Source organism: Condylura cristata, unplaced genomic scaffold (assembly GCF_000260355.1).
Source record: "Condylura cristata isolate star-nosed mole 26May11 unplaced genomic scaffold, ConCri1.0 scaffold00022, whole genome shotgun sequence".
Lineage (NCBI taxonomy): Eukaryota > Metazoa > Chordata > Mammalia > Eulipotyphla > Talpidae > Condylura > Condylura cristata.
This window is the reverse complement of record NW_004567123.1, coordinates 30,879,644-30,902,208: the sequence shown is the minus strand read 5'-3', so window position 1 is coordinate 30,902,208 and position 22,565 is coordinate 30,879,644. Positions and strand designations below refer to the sequence as shown.

Here is a 22,565-nt window from a genome sequence, read left to right as displayed (position 1 = left end):
TAAAACCCATTTCATTTAATAACATTCTCGAAATAACTTCCTAGGGTTTCCTTTCTTTTGGTTTGTAAATTTTATTGAATATGAACAAATAGGCACATTTTTTTTTTCACTTTTACAAAATTACCAATATCCAGGTCAAGAAAGAAAGACCCAGATGCCCCCTTCCAATCCAGTAGCTTCTGCGGATGGGCCCCCAGTCCTGGCCTCGCGGGCAGGAGAGCAGAGCCCGCTGCAGGGGCTAACTCAGACCTGGCTCCCTCCCGCACTTGCTGCAGCCACGGAGCAGTCTGCCGCTGCAGCAGCCCTGCCCAGCTCCAGGATGGACTCGGCCCCAGCGGCGGCCCTCTGAGCCAGATCTCACCGCGCCGCTTCAGGCCTAGGTAGCTTAGGAAGGAGCTAAGCCTGCAGATGAAAGCCCGGATTTCCACCCCTGCTCAAGAAGAATTACTCACTGTCCCTGTCTGCGCAAACTAAACTCAAATGCCATTGCTGGAACACTTCTCACAGGGAATATCTGTCAGGTGCTTCCTGAGTTTGATCCTTGCTTTGATGATTTAGTAAATCTAATTGTTTTGTCCCGGCTTCTGTGACCGCCGCAAGAAAGGAAGGCGGGAGGCAGAAAGGCTGAGCAAGCAGAGTTCATTGCTCCCGGACAGCAGCTGAAATGTATGTAACCCTAGGGTGGGGCCGGCAGCTACTGCCTGCTCTATAGGGGGGAAGGGTCTCTTATACAGATTCTAAGCTCAGATTCCAAAGGGGGTAGCTCATCGATGTAAGGCCCATTTCGTTATTATCCTGATGTAAGGCCCAGTTCGTTATTATCCTGATGTAAGGCCCAGTTCGTTATTATCCTGATGTAAGGCCCAGTTCGATATCACCTTCTTTTAGTCCCATCCCGGATGCAAGGCCCAGTTAATTGGATGCAAGGGCCCCGTTTATTACCGCCTAATTTATTACTGCCCTTATCCAATCCCGCACTTGGTCACTCCCAACACTAATAACTGTTTTGAGATTTTATTTCACTCAACGCTGCAGTTTTTTTTTTTTTATTGTAGTGTGGATGGACTTTTGGGTTCTTCCAGTTTGGAACAATTTGATAGGGCATTTTTTTATTGCCTTGTAGTGTTCCACCCATGTGTTCATCAGTCTCCTTTGGATGGTGCTTCTGTTATGACTTATATGGCACAAGATTTTCAGTAAAATTCTGTATTATTAGGAATGTTGAAGGGGGAAAAAAAAGGAAACAGCAACTCTGTGAGGAATAAGAGTTCCAGTAGGTGAACATATTTTGGAAACAACATAGTTTGGGTTGCTCTGCTCAAATGATAAAATGAAACTGCTGAGCTTTTCTTTTTCTTTTCTTTCTTTGTTTTTAAAAAAAAAAAAAGATTTATGGGCCCTCCCTGGTGGCGCAGCGGGTTAAAGCACAGCACAAAGAAGCTTAAGCCACTTCCGCATGAGTTCGATCCCCGCCCCGGGAGGTGACCACATGGCGTGGCAGACCTCTCCTGACCCGCCCGCTGCTCCCCTCAGCAGTGTGCTTCGTAGACCTGCCTGTTCTGCTCCCCACTCTGTCTCTGGTGAATCCTCTCACCCTCCACATCTCTGGCCTGTACCCTAGTTCTGTACGAATAAATAAAACTTTAAAAAAAAAAAAGGTTTATTTATGCATACAGAACGTGGGGTACAGGCCAGAGGTGCAGGGGCAGTGAGAGGAGTCCCCAGAGCCAGAGTGGGAAGCAGGACAGGCAGGTTGACGAAGTCCACTGCTGAGGGGAGCAGCGGGGAGACAGGAGAGGTCTGCCGCGCCCCTCCGGGGCCGGGATCGATCGTGTACTGAAGTGGCCACGGCCAGCTTCACAGCGCTGTGCTCCAACCCACTGCACCACCAGGGGGGCCACTTTAGGGCAGGTCAGCACGTGGACACTGGATCACCCAGAACATCTCTGTTCCCTCTCGTAAAGGATCGGGCTAGTGCAGCATTTGGAGACAGTCTTGAAATCTCATATTCTGACCTCCTTTGACACAGCTGAGTTCAGAATACGCAATTGTTGGTTGTCCTGACCTAGATACCATTCATTCAAATATTTGTTCTGCTTCTTCTGTGTCCCAGACACAGGTAGGGTGGGGGTGGGGGACACAGCACTGGAGGAAGTCGGCAGTGGTCCCTGCCCTCCTGGGCTCACGTTCTCCTGAGGAAGCAATGCCAGACAGGAGAAACAAGAAAATACATAGCATGCTGGAAAGAAAATTGTCACAAGAGGAGACGGGTGTGTGTGGCGGGTGGGGTGGGGTGGGGCAGTTGAAGAGTGGTCAGGAATGGAATAACATTTTTTACTAAGTTCTTCTAGCTTAACAAGTCACTGTAATAAATGTTTAGCATACACATGCTCAGATAAAATATTAGGAATTTGTTTTTTAAGTTCTTCTCCTTTTGGGTTCGTTGTGTCAGATTATTTTGCTCCTAATCCGGAATGTCAGATTTCATTGTTTTGTGAGGCTTTCTGTGACAGTCATTTATAAATAAGTGTGTTCAAGTGAAAATCGGGTTACTTGATTCACGGGGACAGGGAGGCTGACCGGGATCCTAGTGGGCAGGGGAGAGATGTCCTCCGCCTTGTGGCTGAAACGTGGCCGGAGGGCAGGAGACCTAACAGTTTGCTCCCAGGAACCCCCCCCCCCCATTAAAACCACCGCCTGTGGCTGTTAACCGTGCATGCAGGTGGAAATTTCCATTTGGTTAAGCTGGCTGGGGCTTATTTTTCTCATCTGATTACGGTCCTAAGAGATTCCTCCACGTAGATACTGGGGCTGGGCAGTAATTACAGTCACTCACTGCGTCGAGGAGTGACTGGTGAGCTCAGTGTGATGAAAAGGCTTTACTCTCTACTCGTGCGTCATGCTCTGCCCGTACCGTGCCCGGCCTTGGGCTACTGAGGCCTCGTATTGTGTGTGGAGAATCACGCGGGGATGTAGGTGTCCCGCGGACGCGGGTTTGCACAGTGGAGGCTCTCACAGCTGTGTGCCCACTGCCACTGGCCTTTCAGCTGTGACTCAGCCACTGCGGTCAGGACCACAGTGCAGGAAAGCGCTGCTTTTCAAATTAAGACTTACCGAAATGGTATGGACACCCGACCTCATGTCCCTTTTCACTTCACTAACCATGTGACCTTGGGTAAATGACCTCTGGAAAACTTCCTTACCTAGAATAATGAGTAAGATGTAGCCGCTTCATAAATATGCGAGCTTTGAATGAGGCACTTGAGCCAAGAGGCAGTGTACGTGCACTTCCTCTGCCAGCCAGAGCCACAGGCCACACTTAGAAGCGATGCTCTTCGCGGCCACACCGAGGTCCTGCAGTGTGAGCTGGGCCACAGCTGCATGGTGCTGAGCAGGCGGCTTAGCAGCGACATCTCTACAAAGATTAAGAGGATTTTGTCTCCAGGGAGTTTAGAATGAGTCACTCACAGTGTGACTGCTGGCTGTACCCCCCACATTCGGCAAACACTGACGTAGCAGGAAGGGAAGCGTGAACTCTGTTATCAGTGTCCATGGTAATGGGCGCTTGCCCGTCTCCAAGAGGAGCTGGAGGCGCCCTGGGGAGGGGCGGGGTGGCTGCTGGCCCTGCTGTCCGTGGGCCATCCCTGCACCCGGACCTCCTTGTCAGCGTGGCGCCTCTTCTCCAGAGATCACTGGCAAGTGTGCAGAGGAGGGCAGCCAGGATAGGGAGGAGAGTTGTGATGATATTGGGGCACAGGAAGAAAGAGGGGCTCTCGCTGAGGCGGAGGGAGTTAATTCGGACAGAGCTGTGAAGGCAGGAGGGCTGAAAATGCTTGTCCACCCTCTGATGTGTGGGAAATGACCGTTGTGTCAAGGACAGGATGGGAAAGTCAAAGTGACTGGGAAACACTTTGGATCCAACCCAAAGCAGCATTTTCTGTGAAGTTGGCTGTGGTTTACACACTGACTGTGTTCTTGGAAGGTGTAAAGTTTTTCAGTGGTGTGGAAACACTTGACAGTATTGCAGTGTTCTCTAAAATCTCGTCCAACCCAAGTTTATGAATTGGTGACAATTTTGTTTGGCAATTTTTATTTCCTCAGCCTTTCCTCCCCCACCCCCAGCATTGTGAGAATTCCTGTGGAGAATTAGAAAAAAAAAAACAAAAACATTAGTATCTGTGAATGTCCTAGCTGGATGACAATACTAACGCATGAGGTAATTGTTAGCAAACGAAGACAAAATAGAAACCAAACCAAATTCTTGGTAAACAGTAAGAGCACTGCAGAAACTTGAGGAGGGAAAGACTGGAGAGGTGATTAGGGGGTTTTGAGGTATTAATAGGATCTGTGTGGCAGAACCTGGGAGAGCAGAAGTGGATGGAGAATGCAGCAGAGACAGAGGGCTTTTCAGCAGAGCGGTGTGGGTCAGTCTGTAAGGAAGACCCGTCTGGCAGTGTGCACAGGGCACAAAGGTTTGCGAGCGCCCTGCCAACCACTTAAGCCCCGTGGGTCCATGAACTCTTCGAGGGAGAGGTTGTAGGTAGCACGCAGTGCATGTGGGCATAAGCCTGGTGGTGAAGAACACAGGTCCCTCTGGTTGAACTGCAGCCCTCAGCTGACCTGCCTGAAGCTGCGCTAAGAAACCATAGCCTCAACGTTCACTGTAAATTGGGGAGCATTACTTCCCTTCTGGGATAATCATGAGGAGTAAATGGAATAAGGCGCTGTGTCATCCAGTGCTCAGTAAATGGTACCTGCTTTAAAGCTGAGGTTTAAGGGGGGCACGCCCGAGTCACTTGTGATCTAACGATGCCTCTGGACCCCCTTTTGCTGTCCTCTGCAGTGAACACCTACCTCTTCATGATGCAGGCCCAGGGCATCCTGATCCGGGACAACATGCGGACCATCGGCGCGCAGGTGTACGAGCAGGTGGTGCGCAGCGCGTATGCCCGGAGGAACAGCAGCGGCAACGACTCAGGTACGGCCGGACGGGGGGCTGGTGGGCGCGGCCGCCCAGGAGAGGTGAGGTCGGTTTGAGGAATCACTTTTGGTGCGGAAAAAGAGGGAAGGCTCCGCGCGGCCTCCTTTCTGAAATCCGAGCCCTGGCCCCTCCAGTCCTTGTTTGCTAATTTTAGGGACAACTGACTGCCTTCCGTTTCGCTCCTCATGCTTTTGGGGGGGTGGTTAGGAGTCTTTCTTCAGAGGTCTGAACCCCCTCAAGGCAGATGAAGCCTCTACTTGGGAACCGGCAAACAGGATCACCGGAAGCTATTCTGGAAATCATTTGATAATTTGTATCTATTTGATAATTTGTATTTGTGCCACCAATGAGGAAATGCAGCTCGAGGGCTCAGTGTGCTAATTTTACCGTCTGGGGCTTCCTTGCTGCTTTGAGTGAGTGACTTGCGCAGGGCAGGCCTGAGGGGATCCCCCCAGCGTGGAGCCCCACCGCTCACTACCGGCTCAAGCCAGGGCCGTGCTCATGACGTCTGCTGGCCGGACTCTGCACAGTCCTGAGTTCCTGATGACGCTAAACTTCTTTCTGGACACATGCACTGGTTGCATATGCTGTAGTGAAACCAAGCAAATTTCCCCCACCCCAGCCTGGGTCAGTCCCTGCAGCTCAGGGCTCCTGGAAGTTTCTCTGGCTCCCCTGCCCGCCGGTGGCTCATCCTGTGCTTTGGCCCCAGCCCCGAGCCTGGGTTTGGTGGTGACACTCTCAGCTTTGAAGAAAACTTTTCAGATGATTCAGCTGAACACGGCGGTGACGGGCACAGAGCAGGGGGCACAGGGAGGACACTCCTGCTGCCGCCTTTGAAACTCACGTGGCTTTTAACATCTTCGCAGCACGAGTCGGATAAAAAGGGGAAAAGACAGAGGCCCGATGGCGTGCCTGACGTTCCAAGAGCTTGTTCTGAAACCGCGATTTTGACTGATTTTATAAAAGACTGTATTCCTGGCAAGTTCTTTACCTTTGAAAGGAAGGCTGTCTTTTTTATGTCTCTCTCTTGCTCTTTTAAAACTTCCAAAAACTGAATATAGGGCCGTATATTTCCAGACGGTTAATGGGACTGGCATGAGACTTCTGCCATCTGACTTAGGAGAGGTGAGATTTCCTCTTGCTAGGCATTCATGATTTGCTTCTTACCCCTTTTGCTGAGGAGTAAAGCACTTCACTGACTCCTTCCTGATGTCACCAGCCCCAGTGTGGTGGAATGCGCATGCCTGTTTAAAGACTTTCCTCCAAGTCAGCCTGCTCTTTCTCTGGAGGACTTTCAGATTGTCTGAACTCTGCTCACTGCAGAGTCAGAATTTGCTTTGCAAATATGGCAGATGGGAATTATTCTGTGGTCTGTGGGATCTCCCCAGGAAGTTGCCTCTCAAAGGGAAGTGAAATCCCTCACAGAACCGGCCAGCTTAGCAGCACAGCTTGGCTGGGCGAGCGCCCTGGAGACGAGGGCGCTTCCTTTCCTCCTGTCTGCAGAGCAGGCTGTGGGTCAGCTGCGCCTCTTAGCCGCAGACCAGCCCACTGTGCTCTGCACTGGACCCACGAGGCTGCCGCGGCCCCCGAGGCCTGGGGAGGGCCGAGTCCCCTCGGGACTCGCTCACATGGGGGCAAGTTTTGTAGATGATAGAAACCTGCCACCCAGCTGAGCACTCGCCTTGAGTGTGGCTCAGTTGGGTGGCAGGTTTCTATGTTATTTCCACTTTCACACGCGGTGACCATAACTTGAGCTGGGGCCCCTGCTCTGCACATGACGACTGTGCTGGTCGGACTCCATGCTGTCCCATGTTCTTGATGATGCTAAAACTTCTTGCTGGGCATTGGGTGAGATAGTCTGTTCTCTCTCAAGAAGTCAGGCAGGCGCGTGGGGGCCACCCTCCCTACACCCTTGGGGGTTCTGCTCCCAGGAGTGCACAGATTCCCTAAGGGTTGTCATCTCTGCAAACAGCACAGAAGTGAGCTGCACCCAGGGGGCATAGCCAGTGCCCCATTATCATTTGACTACTTGGCCTGCGTTTATTCTCCGACTACCTCTTGCCAAGGTGGTTATTCTCTTCCTCGTTGGTACCCTGCGGTGGAGTAGTTACTCATTCACTTCACTTTTGCTAATCTGTCTCCCTACACGGGACACCTTTGCCTTGGGGACGGTGTTACTTGCACAAGCTTGTGCATCCTCCAGAGAGCTCAGTAAAGCAACTACAGTGCCCCGCCCCAGGGGCGAACGGGTCAAGGGTCAAGGCCCAGAGCACCGGCTGCGGTGGGGCCCAGGGATCTGCCGACTGTCCGCACCTGCCGAGCCCCCGAGCTCTGAGACGCCCTCCCGGCCTCTGTCTTTTCCGTGTCTGGTGCCTGTGCACTGAGTGGCTTACAGGTTGCTCGCGGTAAGTGATTTTTGAGTGTGTCCGTGAATAGTTCTAACAAGAAAACACGAGCATTGTAATTCTTGGTTATCTTGATTGGCTTTCGCGTGGCTGAAGAATTGCTTCACTGGGAAGCATCTCTGGTGAAGAGCCTCCTGTTCCTCCATTTCCAATCAGTTCTCTGCTAAGCAGAGTCCAGGTGTTTTTGGCCTGAAGATGCTGATAGCCAGATCCCCCCGCCCCTGCCGCGGCGGCCTGCCTCTTCTGTCCTGCCTGCTTTCTTTCCTTGAAAGCTAAAGTGCTGAAGGTTTCTTAAGAATCTCTTTTGGGGAATCAGGACTGTGAGCCTGGAAATAAGCCTGAAGTGGTGACTCGGGGAAGCTTCTTGCCCCTGGTGTGGGTGAACGTGAAGCCTGAAGCACTTGCAGGGTAGGAGGGACGCGGACACCAAGAGAATCTCCGGACCCGCAGGCCCAGCCCTTCGTTTGTGGATGAGGTGTGTGGCTGGGCGCCCGTGTTTCTCGTCCTTAAATCCGACTTTCTAGGTGCCGCTGCCTAGTCAGTGTTAACTGGAGGTGTACCGGCCAGCACACGAGCCTCCCGGCCCACGCAGCCCCCCCAGCGCCCTCTCGTCACACTCTCTTGTCGCGTGCTTGAAGCAGATCTGCTGGCGCCCCGCCCCGGCTGGGTGAAGTCCTCAGCCTCTGCCCTCCTAATGCCCGCCGCTGTCTCCGCCCGCCCCGGGCAGGTAGGCGGTGCCACTTCTCCGCTTTACGCATACCTGCCCCAGCGACGACCTTTCTCATGTTTACAAACTTCCACATTTCCAGCAGAGAGGCAGTTTTCGGTCATTTCTCAAATGGGAGGGAACAGAGCTTCCCATTCCCCAATCTGTGGTCCCCACTTTCCAGTCCCTGCTCACCCACATTTGGTAGCTTGCATTGGAGTAGCCATGTCGCCCTCAGCTGGACCTTGAGCTCCCTGGGGGTAAGGGGGGCACTTTAAAAAAATACCACTGCCTGCAGCCCACCCCCGGGCGTTCTTACTGAGTGGGTCCAGGGTGTGACTTGGGTCTTAGGGTTTTTAAAAGCCCCCCTTCCCGCAGATGATGCTCATGGGCTGAGGCTGCTGAGCAGTGAAGTCAAACCAGCTGTAAGTTCTTCTCTCAGAGGTCCCCTCATTCAGCAGATACACAGCTCAGAAAAGTAGGAGGCGGGTGTTTGCAGAAGCCCAGCTGTGAGCCAGGAGGCTCTCCTGCTTCGGCTTCCTTTGACAATAGACGCAAATTTTATTTACACTTTTATGCAAAGAATGAAACCAGAGGAAATTGGGTTTTTCCCCTCCCATATAATGGGGAGAGGTTATGGAAGACTTCACTTGGGAGTTGTTTGAAAGATTTTTAAGAGTCATTATTAATTCAGTAGTTGGAAGGAAAAGTTGGGCTTTGTTTTGATTCATGCTGGTTGCTACGGCTTATGAGGCTTATTATTAAATGGGTGTTTGGAGGCCTTGGGGTTTATCTGCGCCTTCAGAATAAGCCCCAAGAGCAGGACGACTTAAGCTAGGCAGGGCCTTGTCTCCTGCCTTTACTCCCCTCATTCCCTGTTCAGAGTACGGCTCTTAGGCTGGGCTCGGTCCCTGCCCCAGAATTAGTGTTCTCTTCTGTTTTTGTTGATTTGCTTATGAAAATGCTTCCGCTGACACTTTGGAGATTTATTTTCTAGGCAAATACAGTTGCCATGATGCTGCTTTCCCCAGCTGCTCACTCCCTCCTCACGTGCAACATAAACATTTTTCATACACAGAAAACTTGATTTTTGTCTTACAGAATCATTTACATATTAAAAATGTACGTGAAGTACAAGATATATGATTAAGATACACATATCCACAATAATATTAAGGCGAAGAATCAGAACTGTCCAGAGCAATAAATTAGTGTTGTTGGTTCTTGACGTAGCTTATTGAGGTGTTAATACCTTCAGCAAAGGCTCAACTTTAGACCAGTTTGCACACACGAACTGCAGGCTTTGGCCAATCTAAACGCAGTTCCACCTTTATGGTTCCTGTTGACTTGATCTCCAGCCTGATAGAGGTGCAAATGCCCGCTTCGTGTGCTCTAGAAGAGCAGAAGGCGTTCACCTCTGTGCTCCCTTCTCCAGTGAGGAGATTTGAAATCCCCAAGTTGCTGCTTACTGAGTTTTGTTTTCTGAGAACGTGCAGACTGTTCACCACGTGTCTGCAAAAGGAATCACCGTAGCAGCACTTTGGTCCTCGGGATCTCCCACAGTGCTCCCTTAATACCTGAGTTGAAGATGCTAGAATTCTAGGGTACGGAGTGAATCTATAGGAAGCTTTGATTTTCGTTGAATAATCATGAGCCCAAAAGGTTTGGTGGGAGAGAAACACTGGAACGCTCCCCATGCTGGAGTGCTGCCTCCCGGCCAGCACGCGCTGGCCGTCTCCTCCTGAGAGACGTCCGCGTGGGGGCTCAGTCCTGTATCTCCACAGGTAAAAAACAGCCAGCCCGGAGCTTGGGGGCCCCTTCCTGTTCTTTCATGACAGTCTGCTTCATGCTCTTAAGATGCCACTGAAATGACTAGAGAGAGCATTTAAGGGTATGTATGAACCCTTAGGGATGAGAAGAAAGGCGAGACCACAGCAAAAAGTTTGGAAGTTGGAAGGCAGGTGGACTAGTGATAAATGACTTGTAGACTCAGGAAAACTGACTGTACATGGCCCAGCAGGAAAAACCAACAACCACCTTAATCAGGAATTAGCAACATTAGGTACTTTTGGAGATAAGAATAAAGGTGGCAGCTGAGATAAAGTTGGCTGAAAGCTATTTAGAAAGCCATTCACGGTGCCCAGATCCCTTTCCTCATCCTGACAAAGAACTGGAGGGAGACTCGATTACCTCCAGCGATGTAAAACTGAGGGTCCCTCAATTTGGGGGTACGTGGCATGGATTAGGGTGCCGTCTGCTCCTTTTTCCTCCTTGGCTGGAGGGTGCTCAGCTCCAGAGTGACCTGTTCTGGCAGGAGAGTTGCATAGACCCCTGGCAAGAAGAGCCTGCAATCAAGAACCTCAGTGAAAACCCTCTAGTTGGCTAATTAACACAAGACAGAGCACCGTTGCAGCTGCAGGTCAAAACAGCCTGGGGGAAACAGACTGTGCTCGAAGAAGAAAACTGAAAACGACCATTATCTGTGCTCCCAAGGGCTAGAGATCGCAAACAGAAAAAAAAGTAAACAAACAAAATAATTGGGGCTCTTGGAAAGTAAGAATATGTGGTACAGAAAAGACTGTTAAAGAAGATCTGGGTGAAACTGGGGACACCTTGGAAGGTAGCACAGGCAAACAGCAAGGTGGAACAGGCCCAGCATCTCGGTCACGCTCTCTGCTCTTCAGAAGAGCACAGAATGCAGAAGAGAGGAGATCACCAAGTAACACCTCCCCTGGCCCAAAGGAAAAGTCCCGACAGATCTTCAAGACCCACTCAGTGATCAGGCGGACGTCCTGCAGCGCACACCAGCGTGAAATTTCTCGAACAAAGAAAAAGTTCTTCACTTCTGGGAAGAAATCACTAGTCAGCTTTTACGAAGGTCAGAATTGGGGTGACCGGGCACCGCAGGCACGGCGGGCTCTGGGGGGCCGGGCAGCACCTCACCAAGCTGACGGCCGTCATTCCCAGCCTCGGGTTCTGGAAGCTAGCCACACTGGGGTCCAGGTGAGGAGGAACAAGCAGCTGGGTACACGAGGCCCCAAGATCACTTTCCATCCCGCCTTTCGGGGAGCAGCTTGGAGAAGGTTCTCCACTGCGTGAGGGAAGGGAGACTGGGCTGAGTGCGAGGCTCGCCCCTGCCCCCTGTAGTGGAGCAGCATGGGGACTGGGGCAGAGTCGCGCTCTTGGGGGTCACTGGCAGCCTTGGGGAGGAGGCACTGAGGGAGGGCCTGGTGTCTGTGGATGTAGGAGAGATGTAGGGAGGGCCTGGTGTCTGTGGATGTAGGAGAGATGTAGGGAGGGCCTGGTGTCTGTGGATGTAGGAGAGATGTAGGGAGGGCCTGGTGTTGAGTTTCTCCTTTTCTGTGTAAAACTTGGCAAAAAAAAGGCCCTCCCTGGTGGCGCAGCGGGTTAAAGCTCAGCACTGAGAAGCTAAAGCCACTTCCGCATGAGTTCAATTCCCGTCTGCCCGGGAGGTGACCACATGGCTTGGCAGACCTCTCCTGACCCGCCTGCTGCTCCCCTCAGCAGTGTACTTTGTCGATCTGCCTGTTCTGCTCCCCACTCTGTGTCTGGTGAAGCCTGTCACCACCCCTGCACCTCCGGCCTGTACCCCAGCTCTGTATGCACAAATACATAAATCTTGGGGAAAAAAAAAACTTGGCAAAAAAATGCGGGGGGGGATGTATTTTTTAATTGCACAGTAGAATTACTCTAAACTGAGTGCATACAATAAATACAACTGGTGGCTGAAGTAGTGTCATCTGGCCAACAGCCGCCATCCCTGGTTCAGCTCTGTAGCGCGATAAAGAGCCGGTGTGGCCAACCGGACGCTAAGAGCCGGTGTGGCCCTGCTCAGCTGCCTTTTCTCTTCCCTCCCCAGATTACCCTCTTGACTTGAACCACAGTGAAACCTTCCTGCAGACCACAACCTTTCTCCCTGAAGACTTCACGTACTTCGCAAACCACACCTGCCCGGAAAGGCTCCCTTCCATGAGTGAGTGTCCCTTGCTTCCCCCTCCCTGGTGAGTGACCCTCGCTCCACCCGGGCTGGGGATGCTGCCTGCACACTGGAGCAGACTAGGACCATGTTCCTGATACCGGAGACGAGGGTCATGAAGCCTCCGTGGCCTGGCTCCTGCCCGGCCCGTCCACAGAGGCCTGGGCCCGGCCCCTGTCTGCCATGTTTCCACTCCCCGCTCTGCACACGCCCCTCCGGTGTAACTTGGGGGCCTGTTAGGATGCCCTGGAGGAAGGCTCAGCAGATGGCTTTGTCTTCTAGTGTAAATCTCACTCTGATTACAGACTTGTTTAGTATGGGGATGTTGTTTTCCTGGCTGCATAGTTAAGGTTCTCACGTCTTTTCTTTCTTGGAGCACCAGGGGTAGTCTAAAGCACTGTCCGTGAGCAGTTACACTTTCTGTGCTGCGGCGCGTTCAGGTAGCTCCACTTCTTGAGTGAAGCAGAGGTGACGCATTCTGCAGCTCAGACGTCACTCGGGCACTGCTGAGTGGGTCAGACTCTGTCTGCGCTCGCCTCGACAGCCCAGACAAGGCCCTGGGCAGCAGCTCTCTGCCTTCCTCCCCGGCTTCAGCTGCTGTTTTACTTAGGCCTCATTTCTTTCTGCAGCCTTGGCAGAAATGAAGCTCAAGTCTTGGTTTCTTGATTTGCTGCTCACCCATGACAGCGATAAACTGAAATGCAGTGGGCTGGACAGCAGGAAAGGCGCCCACCCACAGCCAGCTGCCAGAGCACCGGCCTTCCCCAGCCCACGCCCCTGGATGTAGGAAAGGCGCTGGCACCTTCTGGCCTCTAACTGTCCCCTCTTACCTCTGTTCAGAGGGCCCCATAGATATAAACATGAGCGAAATCGGAATGGATGACATTCACGAGCTCTTCTCCAAAGACCCAGCCATCAAGCTCGGCGGCCACTGGAAGCCTTCTGACTGCATGCCTCGCTGGAAGGTAGGCAGTGGGCTGGCCCCGGGGCGGGCAGCCTGCCCCGCACTGGCCACTTGGGATTCTGAGGGGCTGGGACTCCAGCACCTGCCGGCGCTTTGTGATTCGTCCTGCCGGCTAGCACCTGCCGGAGGCGTTTCAGAGGCGTAGTTCTCTCTCAGGTCTCTTCCTGGCCACGGACGTTCGTGTCGTCCGGACGGCAGAGCAGGAGGCTTTTGCTGTCCTCGTGGGAATATTGGCTCTGCACGCGGTGGGGCGGTGGGTGCCCGAGACACACTCGCCGAGGCCGACTTTGTCAATCCAGGGCTTCCTGCCTCATCTGCCCTTGCTGCTGAGTCTGCAGAGTGGATGGTGGAATCGTCTAGTCTGACAGTTATTTCGTGTGTGACCGTAGTCAGGAGGCTCCGTGTGGGCCAGGCCTGTGACAGCCGCTGCCGTCCATTCTCCCAACACGTCTTCACTGACGTGCTTACATGTCCCAGCCTGAGATGCTGGGGGCTGGGTGACGGCAGACCGGGGCGCCATGGCCAGCACGGACAGTCACTGTGGTGACCGGCGTTAGGAGTAAATGTGTCTGCAGGCTCACCGGGGCAGTGGGGGGCTGGTTCCAGACCGCCCCAGCAACGCGAGTACCGCGGGGGAGCACGTCCCGCGGATCTTTGGGTTTCGCGGTGCTCCGCATCTGTGTCCCTGCCACGGCGCCGTCTTGTAAGTGTGCTGCAGCCTGTCCAGGTGCTCCGTGGAGCCCTGACCACGTGCGGCTCAGACAGGTGAGACGCGCGGCCCTGATGGTGGCGGTGCCGGCCTCCGGCTGACAGCCCGGCGCCTGCCTGGGGTTCCCGCTGCGAGGGGAAGCGCCGAGGGCTGCTCACCCGGGCTGGGTCAGATGTGCGCTGCCTGGCGCTGGGCGTCGGCGCCCTGGGGAGCGGCCCCCGGGCCTCTCTCCTAGCGTGAGGGCGGGGCAGGCCCCTGCGCAAAGCCTGCTGGCTCCGGCGCCAGTCCTGTGAGCGGCCCGGGCCCGGCCGCTGGCTGCCCGTGCTGCAGGGGCGTCTCGCTGCAAAGCAGACGCCGAGGGGCTGACCGGCGCCTCTTGCCCGCTCTGCTCCAGGTGGCCATCCTCGTCCCCTTCCGGAACCGCCACGAGCACCTGCCCGTCCTGCTCCGACACCTGATCCCCATGCTCCAGCGCCAGCGCCTGCGGTTTGCGTTCTACGTGGTGGAGCAAGTGAGTGGCCCTTGCTGCCTCCTCTCTGTCTCCCGAGACGGCAGTTTTGAGCGTTTCAGCTAATCCATCTTGGGTGTGAGGAGCCACACTGGCATCTTACTGCTGAGTCACCTCACGTGGGGAGAGAAGCAGAGAGTGTTTTTGGGGTTCGTGGTTTGAGACGCTGTTCGAGGTTGGCAAGTTCTCACCGGGGATGGAGCTTTTGTTTTTTCACCGTGAACAGAGGCCTCTGCGTTGCTTACTGCGCACGGTGTCCTGAGGCTCGAGGCCCAGGGAGCTCCCACAAGACAAGGGGCTGTGAGTGACGAGGCACCTTGTTCTCTCCCCGCTTGGGGCCGGGCTCTCGTCTGGTGCTGCTGAGCGTCAGCCCTTACCATAGCCTCGGAGAGGGAAGTGTGGACTTACACAATCACCCCACCTATTTCTAAAGAAATTGAGTCCAGAGGTCAAGTGACTTGAAGCCTGTGATGAGTGGCGCTGGGGTATCTTGCTCCGGCCCATGATCTCGCCAGGGCAGTTTCAGTAGCTCTGCTTCAGGCCTGAGGCGGCCAGTGTCCCTTTAAAAATAAAGTTCTGGGCCCGCCCTGGCGGTGCAGCAGGGCAAAGCACAGCACTAAGAAGCTAAAGCCACATCAGCATAAACTTGATCCCCACCCCAGAGGTGACCCACATGGCGCGGCATGACCCGCCCGCTGCTCCCCTCGGCAGTGCACTTCGTCGACCTGCCTATTCTGCCCCCCACTCTGTCTCTGGTGAATCCTCTCACCACCCCTGCACCCCTGCAGTTCTGTATGCATAAATAAATACATCTTTAAAAAAATTAATAAAGTTCTACTTCTTGTAGGTCGGCACCCAGCCCTTTAACCGAGCCATGCTTTTCAATGTCGGCTTTCAAGAAGCCATGAAAGACTTGGACTGGGACTGTCTGATTTTCCATGATGTGGATCATATACCAGAAAGTGATCGCAACTACTACGGCTGTGGGCAGATGCCACGGCACTTTGCAACAAAATTGGATAAGTATATGTATCTGTGAGTATCATCTTTGCCTAATTAAAGAGGTTATGTCTAGAAGGATAGTTAGAGATGCAGAGAAGGCCAAATCCAGTTAGCTGCAACCCCGCTGTCCACCACCTGAAGATGGATACACACAGTAGGGTTTGTCCATAGAGCAGAATATTATTTGGTAGTAAAAAGCAGTCAGGTATTGATATTTGTGACAATCTGGATTAACCTAGAAAACTTTATGCTAAGTGATTAGAAAAAGTTTGCTAGAACAAAGACCACTTAAAAAAAGGATTCCACTGATAGGAAATGTCTAGAATAGATAAGGGACAGAAGTAAAACTAGCGGTTATGTGAGGTTACGGGGGAAATGGATGAATTGTATGTCAGTTGTGTGTCAGTAAAGCTAGCAAAAATCCTATTAGAAGGAAATGGAGTTATTGAATGAAACCATTTCAGATGGTTCAGGTTGCAGGACATGGAGCTGCTTTACTTAAGTTTTAGTTCTCCAGTAAGGACAAATGCCTGTTTTGGGGGGGGCTGGGGGGGGACAGGGGCGGGAAGTCACCCTTATACACAGATGACAGACACGATACATCTCTTCTCAGGCTTCCTTATGCTGAGTTCTTTGGTGGAGTGAGTGGCTTGACAGTGGAACAGTTTCGGAAAATCAATGGCTTTCCTAACGCTTTCTGGGGTTGGGGAGGCGAAGATGACGACCTGTGGAACAGGTACTGTTCACAGCATCCTTTGGTCACGTCTAGAATATTCTGTAGCTTAACTCCTAGTTGTGCGGCTACAGAGTCAAGAAGTAGATGCACTTTTAAATGCTGATTGTTCCTGCCAAATCTTCCTCCAACAACCAGTTGCAAAAAGACCCGCTCCCCGAAGGGGGAGTTAGTGTGCCCGTTGTCTTAAACTCTCACCGACAGGAGACATGTCGGCCGTTTACACTGATGCTGCAGTGCGCCCTTCAGTAGCCACACGTGGCCCCCAGATTTTTTAAGTCAGCATGTCTTTATCAAAGTTCAAAGCAGTCAGCTTACTTCTCGTGGAAGTGGCTCTTTGCACTCTGCTTGTTAATTTAGATACCGAATTCTTAGCTGTGAGCTCAAGGGCAGGCAGCAGAAAGGTCCGGATGTGTGCAGCGGACGGGCGGGGACCTCGGCTGACTGGTGTGGTGGAGGGGGCAGGCCCTGAGGTGGCCGCTCAGCCCCGGCCACGTCGCTCATTGAGCTGCTCAGTTAGCGTCTGACTAAGTGCATGGCTGAGCTGAAACGGCCTTGGGGTCTGTCCGACGGGTGAGTCGGGAAGGTTCTGGCAACGGCAGGCGGTGAGTGTGAGCCGCGTGCGTGTCGTGGCCTGGCCCTCTGCGGGCCTTGACCGCGCCCCCTTGTCCCGCACAGAGTACAGAACGCAGGTTACTCTGTGAGCCGGCCGGAGGGCGACACGGGGAAGTACAAGTCCATCCCTCATCACCACCGCGGAGAGGTCCAGTTTCTTGGCAGGTTGGTGCATGTTCGCTCCTCTTGCAGATGCTCTGCTGCAGCCCCCGACGCCAGCCCCTACCCGCCCGCCCCCAGGTCCCGCTCTAACAGCTCCTTCCTGTTGTCACGGAGAGGGTAGACCTTTGGGGTGAAATCAGACCACCTGTGAAAGACGTGACATTAAGCCCTTAAGGAGCCCCCCTTCTTGGAGAGCCCCTACAGTCTTCTGCAGCCGTGTTGGAGACGAGTCCCGAGACTTGGCTGACAGGTCCGCGAGCGTTGGTACCCGTCCTCAGGCGCTGGTTCTGGAAGGGCCCCTGGGCGCCTGTCTGTCTGCAGCCGCCTCCTTGCCCTCTGGATAAGTGGGAAGCTTCAGGGGTCGTGCACACTGGTGCGGGGGTTGGGGGGCTGCTCCAGACAGCTTCTGCTGAGGGCCAGGCCCTGTCTGCGGAGAGGAGACTACACCCTGGACTTCCTTGCCCGAGGTGCTCTCTCCTGCCACAACCCTCCCTCTGGCCGGTGCTCCAGCCTCGACTGTCCTGCTTTCCCTGTTGGCTCACGTGAAATGAAATCAGTGAGTGTCTGGCGTGGAGCCGGCGCTGCTGATAACAACAGTGGTTGACCAGTTGGCCAGGAGTCGAGGGACGGGCCAGTTGCCCACCCCAGGGCCCAGAAGCCCCACTTGGGTGGGCCCGAGTCTCCAGGACACGCCCCATCTGCCGGGGCTCGGGGCTCACTCGGGGCCTCCCTCTCGTCTCTGCTCACGCAGGTACGCTCTGCTGAGGAAGTCCAAGGAGCGGCAGGTGGTGGACGGCCTCAACAACTTGAACTACTTTGCAAACGTCACATACGACGCCTTGTATAAAAACATCACTGTCAACTTGACACCCGAGCTGGCTCAGGTGACCGAGTACTGAGGTGGGGTGTGGCCGCTGTGCCCACCGCCACCAAGGAAGCAGCCCGACGAGGCGTCCCGGGGCTCTCCCCAGAGGGAAACAGAAATGCAGCATCTAGCGAGGCTCACAGGGTCCGGGAACGTGACTCGCACACGCGGGGCGCGCCCTCCGGCCGGCCAGCAGCGAACGGGGCGTCCGCCGGAGCCAGCCTTCCACTCCGAGACAGCGCGGTCTGGCTCTTCTCCCGCCGTCTCCCGCCCCAGCGCCCTCCCAGCCGCCGTCTCCAGGCCGGCCGTGGTCCTGCTGCAGAGCCTGGTCAGCCGACGCCGCGGGGGCTTCTCGCCTTCGGCGCAGAGGCAGACCCGCCACAGGGCAGCTGCGTTTCAGGAAAAGCAGATGAAACTCCACACACCATTCGTCTACATCTTGGTGTTCTCTTTGGTTTCATTAAAAAAAAAATTACCTGCTTCGGGTGGGGTTGGAGGGTGGAGGGGGAAGGGCAGGGGAAGATAAATAGACCTATAACAATCACTTCTTGAAGAAGTATAATTGTAAATAAGCCATGTAAAATGCCTTTTTTAAATTTAATTTTATAGCTGGCTCCAATTCAAACTGAGGATTTATACGTTAGATCACTTATGTTTGGTTGGCAAATTCAGGAACTCAGTTTAAACACACCAGAAGAACATCATCTCCGAAACTGCTGTCACTTTGGACGGGCGGGCGCCTCTCGGGCCAGAGGGTGGCCGGTGCAGCCGCATGCTGCCGCCTTCTCGCCCGCTGCCCTCCCCTTTCCCCAAGTGGTGCCTCCTCCGCCCCGCCCTCCCTGCTGGGCCCTCGGCCTTTTGCTGAGAGGAGGCTGCTGTTTTCCCCGTCTCCCTCCTGCTTGAAGCAGACTCCCCAGGGGCCCACTGCACACACCCCTGGGTCCTTGGCCTTGGGTTTCTGTCCTGTCATCTTTGTAAAGACAGAGGTTACCGGTTTCTTTCTCTTTCTCCTTTTCCCCTTGTGGAACTTGCCGCACTCTCTAAAACCTGTGCCTGAATTACCAAGTAGCTTCGTGATTCCTCCAAGCGTTTCCCTCAGTGGTTTCTGGATTCTTTGTCGGCATCACCAGTTGTGCATAGAAATAGCCAGCAATTTTGAACCCTGAAGAGCCAAGCTCTGGAGGGTTGGGCGGGAGGGCGGAGGCTGCAGCCGGAGCCTCTGCTCCACTGTGCTTTTTGAGGTCAGAAGATTCTAAACTGCATTTGGGTTTGTGCCTGTTTTACCTTGAGCCAGTTCCCTTCACGCATCGTCCCTGGCTTCCGCAGAATTCTGGGGGGAGCAGGGAAATGCCGGTTTTTCCCTCCTCCATAAAACATATTTATATATTGTGATTAGGAGGACTTTTGAAGAGTACTTCATATTTTTTTTAATTGCCTTGTTTGCCTTCAACTTTCTTAATTTCATGGTTTACATGGATGCGTGTGCAGGGGGTATTTGTGTATATGTGTGTGGGTTGGGGTTTTTTCCGTTGCATGTGTTGGTTCCGTGGACATATGATCCCCACAAGCTGTGGGAGTGATTGGCCAGGCCCTATTTTTTGTCTCGTTTTTGTTCTTTTGAAGAATAGTGTGATAGTTAGAAAATCAGTTACCTTGCAAAGCTCTTATCAGCTCATATGAGAGAGCAGGCTCCTGCCCTTGAAAACGCTGGTAAGTTGTATCATATGTTTTTAAAAAATCTTGAGCATTTCATGCTTTAACAGACCTTCATGGGGAACATCACACACTCGAGCTCATTGTTTCCTTTGATGTACGGTGCGCAGAGCAATAACCCTCTCCCCCCAGCCGACCCCTCTCATTCTCCTCTCGTCACTGAAGGCCAAGAGCTGCTTTCCGAGTGACGGGACTCTGTCATTTGGGAGAATTTGCAGAGCGATTCCTGGTTACGGGTGATAGGACATCGCTGCTGCCTGGTCTCGTTTGAAGCTTTCGTTATTAACACTTACCACTAAGGACAAAATGTCGGCAAAAGGCTGCCAGTGGTTCTAAAGAGGAAATGCTGATCTGAGCACAGATCAGCTTGAAGAAGTAGAGTCCCTTAAATTATCTTGCAATCATGTGTAAGTTTGTCATTAGCACAAAAGCGAGTAATGTGCACTGTTTGTTACCCGCCGAGCTGGGTCTCGTATGAGAAATAGCAACGTTAAAAATACAACTGGGCCCTTGTGCTATTAACAGCGTAAAATCCTCCTGGTAAAGGGGGTGGAAGGAATAATAAGAACCAAATGTGATCTAGTGCGTTTTTTGGCAGCTGAAATTCTTTCAGGCTGCTGCTGGGTGACCCTCACGTCAGTCAGTCTTGTCTTTGGTTGCTGCGCACAGGAAGAGTTTCCCCTTTCACGCTGTTTCTTGGGGGAGGGAGTTATGTGCAAAAACACTCATTTGGCATTACAGGGACGCTTCTGTTAGAGTTCTTCTACACAGACACGAATAGCTGAGCGACAGCCACATGCTCTCACTGATGATGGCGTTGAACGTAGCTAGCTTACTTCCATCACTACGTTTTTTGAGTTTTTTTTTTTTTTTTGAGCTTGCTATTATGTTTTAAGAGGTGCCAGGGATACATTTTTGCACTGAAATCTAAAGATGTTTTAAAACTTTTCACAGAAATAGTCCTTTGTCATTACATTATTTACTCTCATGTGTTTGTACATTTTTGTATGTTAATTTATGAATGATTTTTTCAGTAAAAAATACATATTCAAGAACCAAACCTTGGTGGTCGTCTCTGGCTAGGACATTTGACTTCTTGGGGTCTCTCCTTTCTCTGGGGGTTCAGCTCTTGGGCGTTCCCTCCAAGCAGCCCGCTGACCTCAGGTGGTTCCTGAGGGAAGTTCCGGACACCTGGCCCCACAACCAGGCCAGCGAGTGGACACCCAGCCCGGTCACTGAAGCCTGACTCCCACTGTATCCACCCACACTTGGGTTTTCTTTCAAGAGTTGGCCCAGGTGATAGCCCTCGAGTTCTTAGACAGCTGGACAAGAGGCGGCTGAGGGCCGGCAGTGGCTCCGGAAGGTCCTCTGGGGCCGCTCGAGTTTGCTGTCTGCCCCTTCCAGACCGTGATCGCAACTTTTATTTGTTCAGTGTTTACCACTTGCTAACATTCGCTGAGCTTAAAGGTCTGTGCCCTGTGACTACCGTTATTTGTGAAATAAGACAAGGTCAGTGGCCTCATAAAGCTGGTTGTCCTTTTCTCTGCCTGCCCCACCTACCTCCGTGAAGGGTGAAGGTTACAGCACCGTCATTGCTGCAAAGAAGAGCCTGAGGCTGGTGGGTGAGCTGAGGGGAGACAGTCGAGTCAGGGCGCCTGGGGAGCCGCAGGGGCAGAAGCCAGCGAGGCTGGAACAGGGCAGTGAGGGCCTTGTGGGCCACCGTGAGTTTGGCCTTCATCCTTGGAGCCCTGTCCCCCACTTGCATGGGTGCAGGATGTCCTGAGGTGGGCACGCTGCCTGGGCTAGGTGCTTGGGGAAGGCGCCATAACCCCGGGTGAACATGCAGAATTTGGGGAAAACCAAGCAGTTGTCCACATTCTGGCTTGAGGACTCAGGGAGGGCCCGTAGGTGGATCTGCGGGTATCAGGGTGCGGGAGATAAGGGAAGATAACCTGATGAGGGCCTTCAAAGAGCAAAGAACACAGGGAGAGAAGGCGGCCCGACAAGGCCTCTGGAACTGGGGAATGGTTCAGGCGGGTGGGTAGGCAGGGTGGCCAGGAGGAGAGCGGGTGCGAACGGGACGGGACTGTCAAGAAAATGACCAACAGGGTGGCCAGCGCATGGAAACCAAAGGACGCAAGAGAGCGCAAGGGCCTTGGTGCTGAGTCGGAGGGGGGACAGTGTGTGGGCCGAGGAAGGGGGAGACCAGCAGCTGTGAGTGGGTGAGTGGAGGTGATGCTTGCGCTTACCTTGGAGGGGAAACAGGCTGCAGCTGGAGGAAGGTTCTGAAACCCGGGAGGGTTAGGGTCTGGGCTTCCCGTAGCAGGAAGCCGTGTGTGGTCTCCAGCGGGGGGGACACCCACCAGACAGCGCGGCACACGCAGAGCTGTAATTCAGAAGCCCGGCAGCCCAGGAGGAACTAGGGGCGCGTCGCCCGCCCTGCTCACGGCCTCACACCACCAGCGTTGTTGAAAAGCCCAAGGCTCCCTTCCAGCAGGTACCTGAGCTGGAATTCCGTGCCCTTGAATCCCAGTACTATTTCCTCCCCACTCAAAATTCTGTTTTAATTTGGGGATGTCCAGTCCTAAAAATAGCGGTTTCCACTTACTGAGGGTGGTTCTGTGCCTGGGGCTGTGCCAGCAAAGCACTCGCTCCCCAGGTGGCTGCATGCCGCAGGGGGAGCCTCACCCCTTCCCCAGAGCAGGTCAGCCTCGGCCCGGGACTGGGGCAGCGGGCTGATAGCGGTCCCCGCAGGGGTTGATGTCCAATGTGTGTGTATGGCCTTGGCCTCGGCCTCCGCATGCGAGCAGCGCCCCTGTCCCCCCTACTTTGACCACCAGAATTATCCAGACATGGCCAGGTGACCCTGTGGCTGCCGTCACCCTGGGGGAATCCCAAAGCCACTCTTGCCTGAGGTCACAAAACTATGTACTGAGCCAGCTGGAATTTGCACACCAAGATAAGTGCTCTGAACTCCAGGAACCCGTGATCCAAGTTCGTTTTTGCGAGTGTGCTGTTGTGTAACTTGTGTGCAGACACAGTTCACAAGTATTTTCCTTATAAAAGCAATACACAGACACAGTCGCTGATAAGAAGCTAAGTCTCCCGTTCATCCCCTGCCAGCATTTGGCTGGCGTCTGTAGGTGGGCCTACATACCTGCATGTGTATCGAGGGCCACAGGTACGTATGTATAAAAAAAAACAA

At 53.4% G+C, this 22,565-nt stretch overlaps 1 protein-coding gene across 1 annotated transcript in view; it reads left to right on the top strand.

Annotated features, from left to right (window-relative positions):
* The window catches only part of B4GALT5 (UDP-Gal:betaGlcNAc beta 1,4- galactosyltransferase, polypeptide 5), a 68,247-nt gene extending 47,814 nt beyond the window's left edge, over nt 1-20,433 (top strand). Inside the window, exons 2-9 of the mRNA XM_004687467.2 lie at nt 4,844-4,978; nt 11,973-12,086; nt 12,930-13,054; nt 14,157-14,273; nt 15,118-15,305; nt 15,886-16,008; nt 16,684-16,785; nt 17,534-20,433. Of these exons, the coding sequence (XP_004687524.1) occupies nt 4,844-4,978; nt 11,973-12,086; nt 12,930-13,054; nt 14,157-14,273; nt 15,118-15,305; nt 15,886-16,008; nt 16,684-16,785; nt 17,534-17,681 (1,052 nt within the window). The 3' untranslated portion in view covers nt 17,682-20,433. The remainder of the gene's footprint in view (nt 1-4,843; nt 4,979-11,972; nt 12,087-12,929; nt 13,055-14,156; nt 14,274-15,117; nt 15,306-15,885; nt 16,009-16,683; nt 16,786-17,533) is intronic.
* The last annotated feature ends 2,132 nt before the right edge of the window (nt 20,434-22,565 follow it).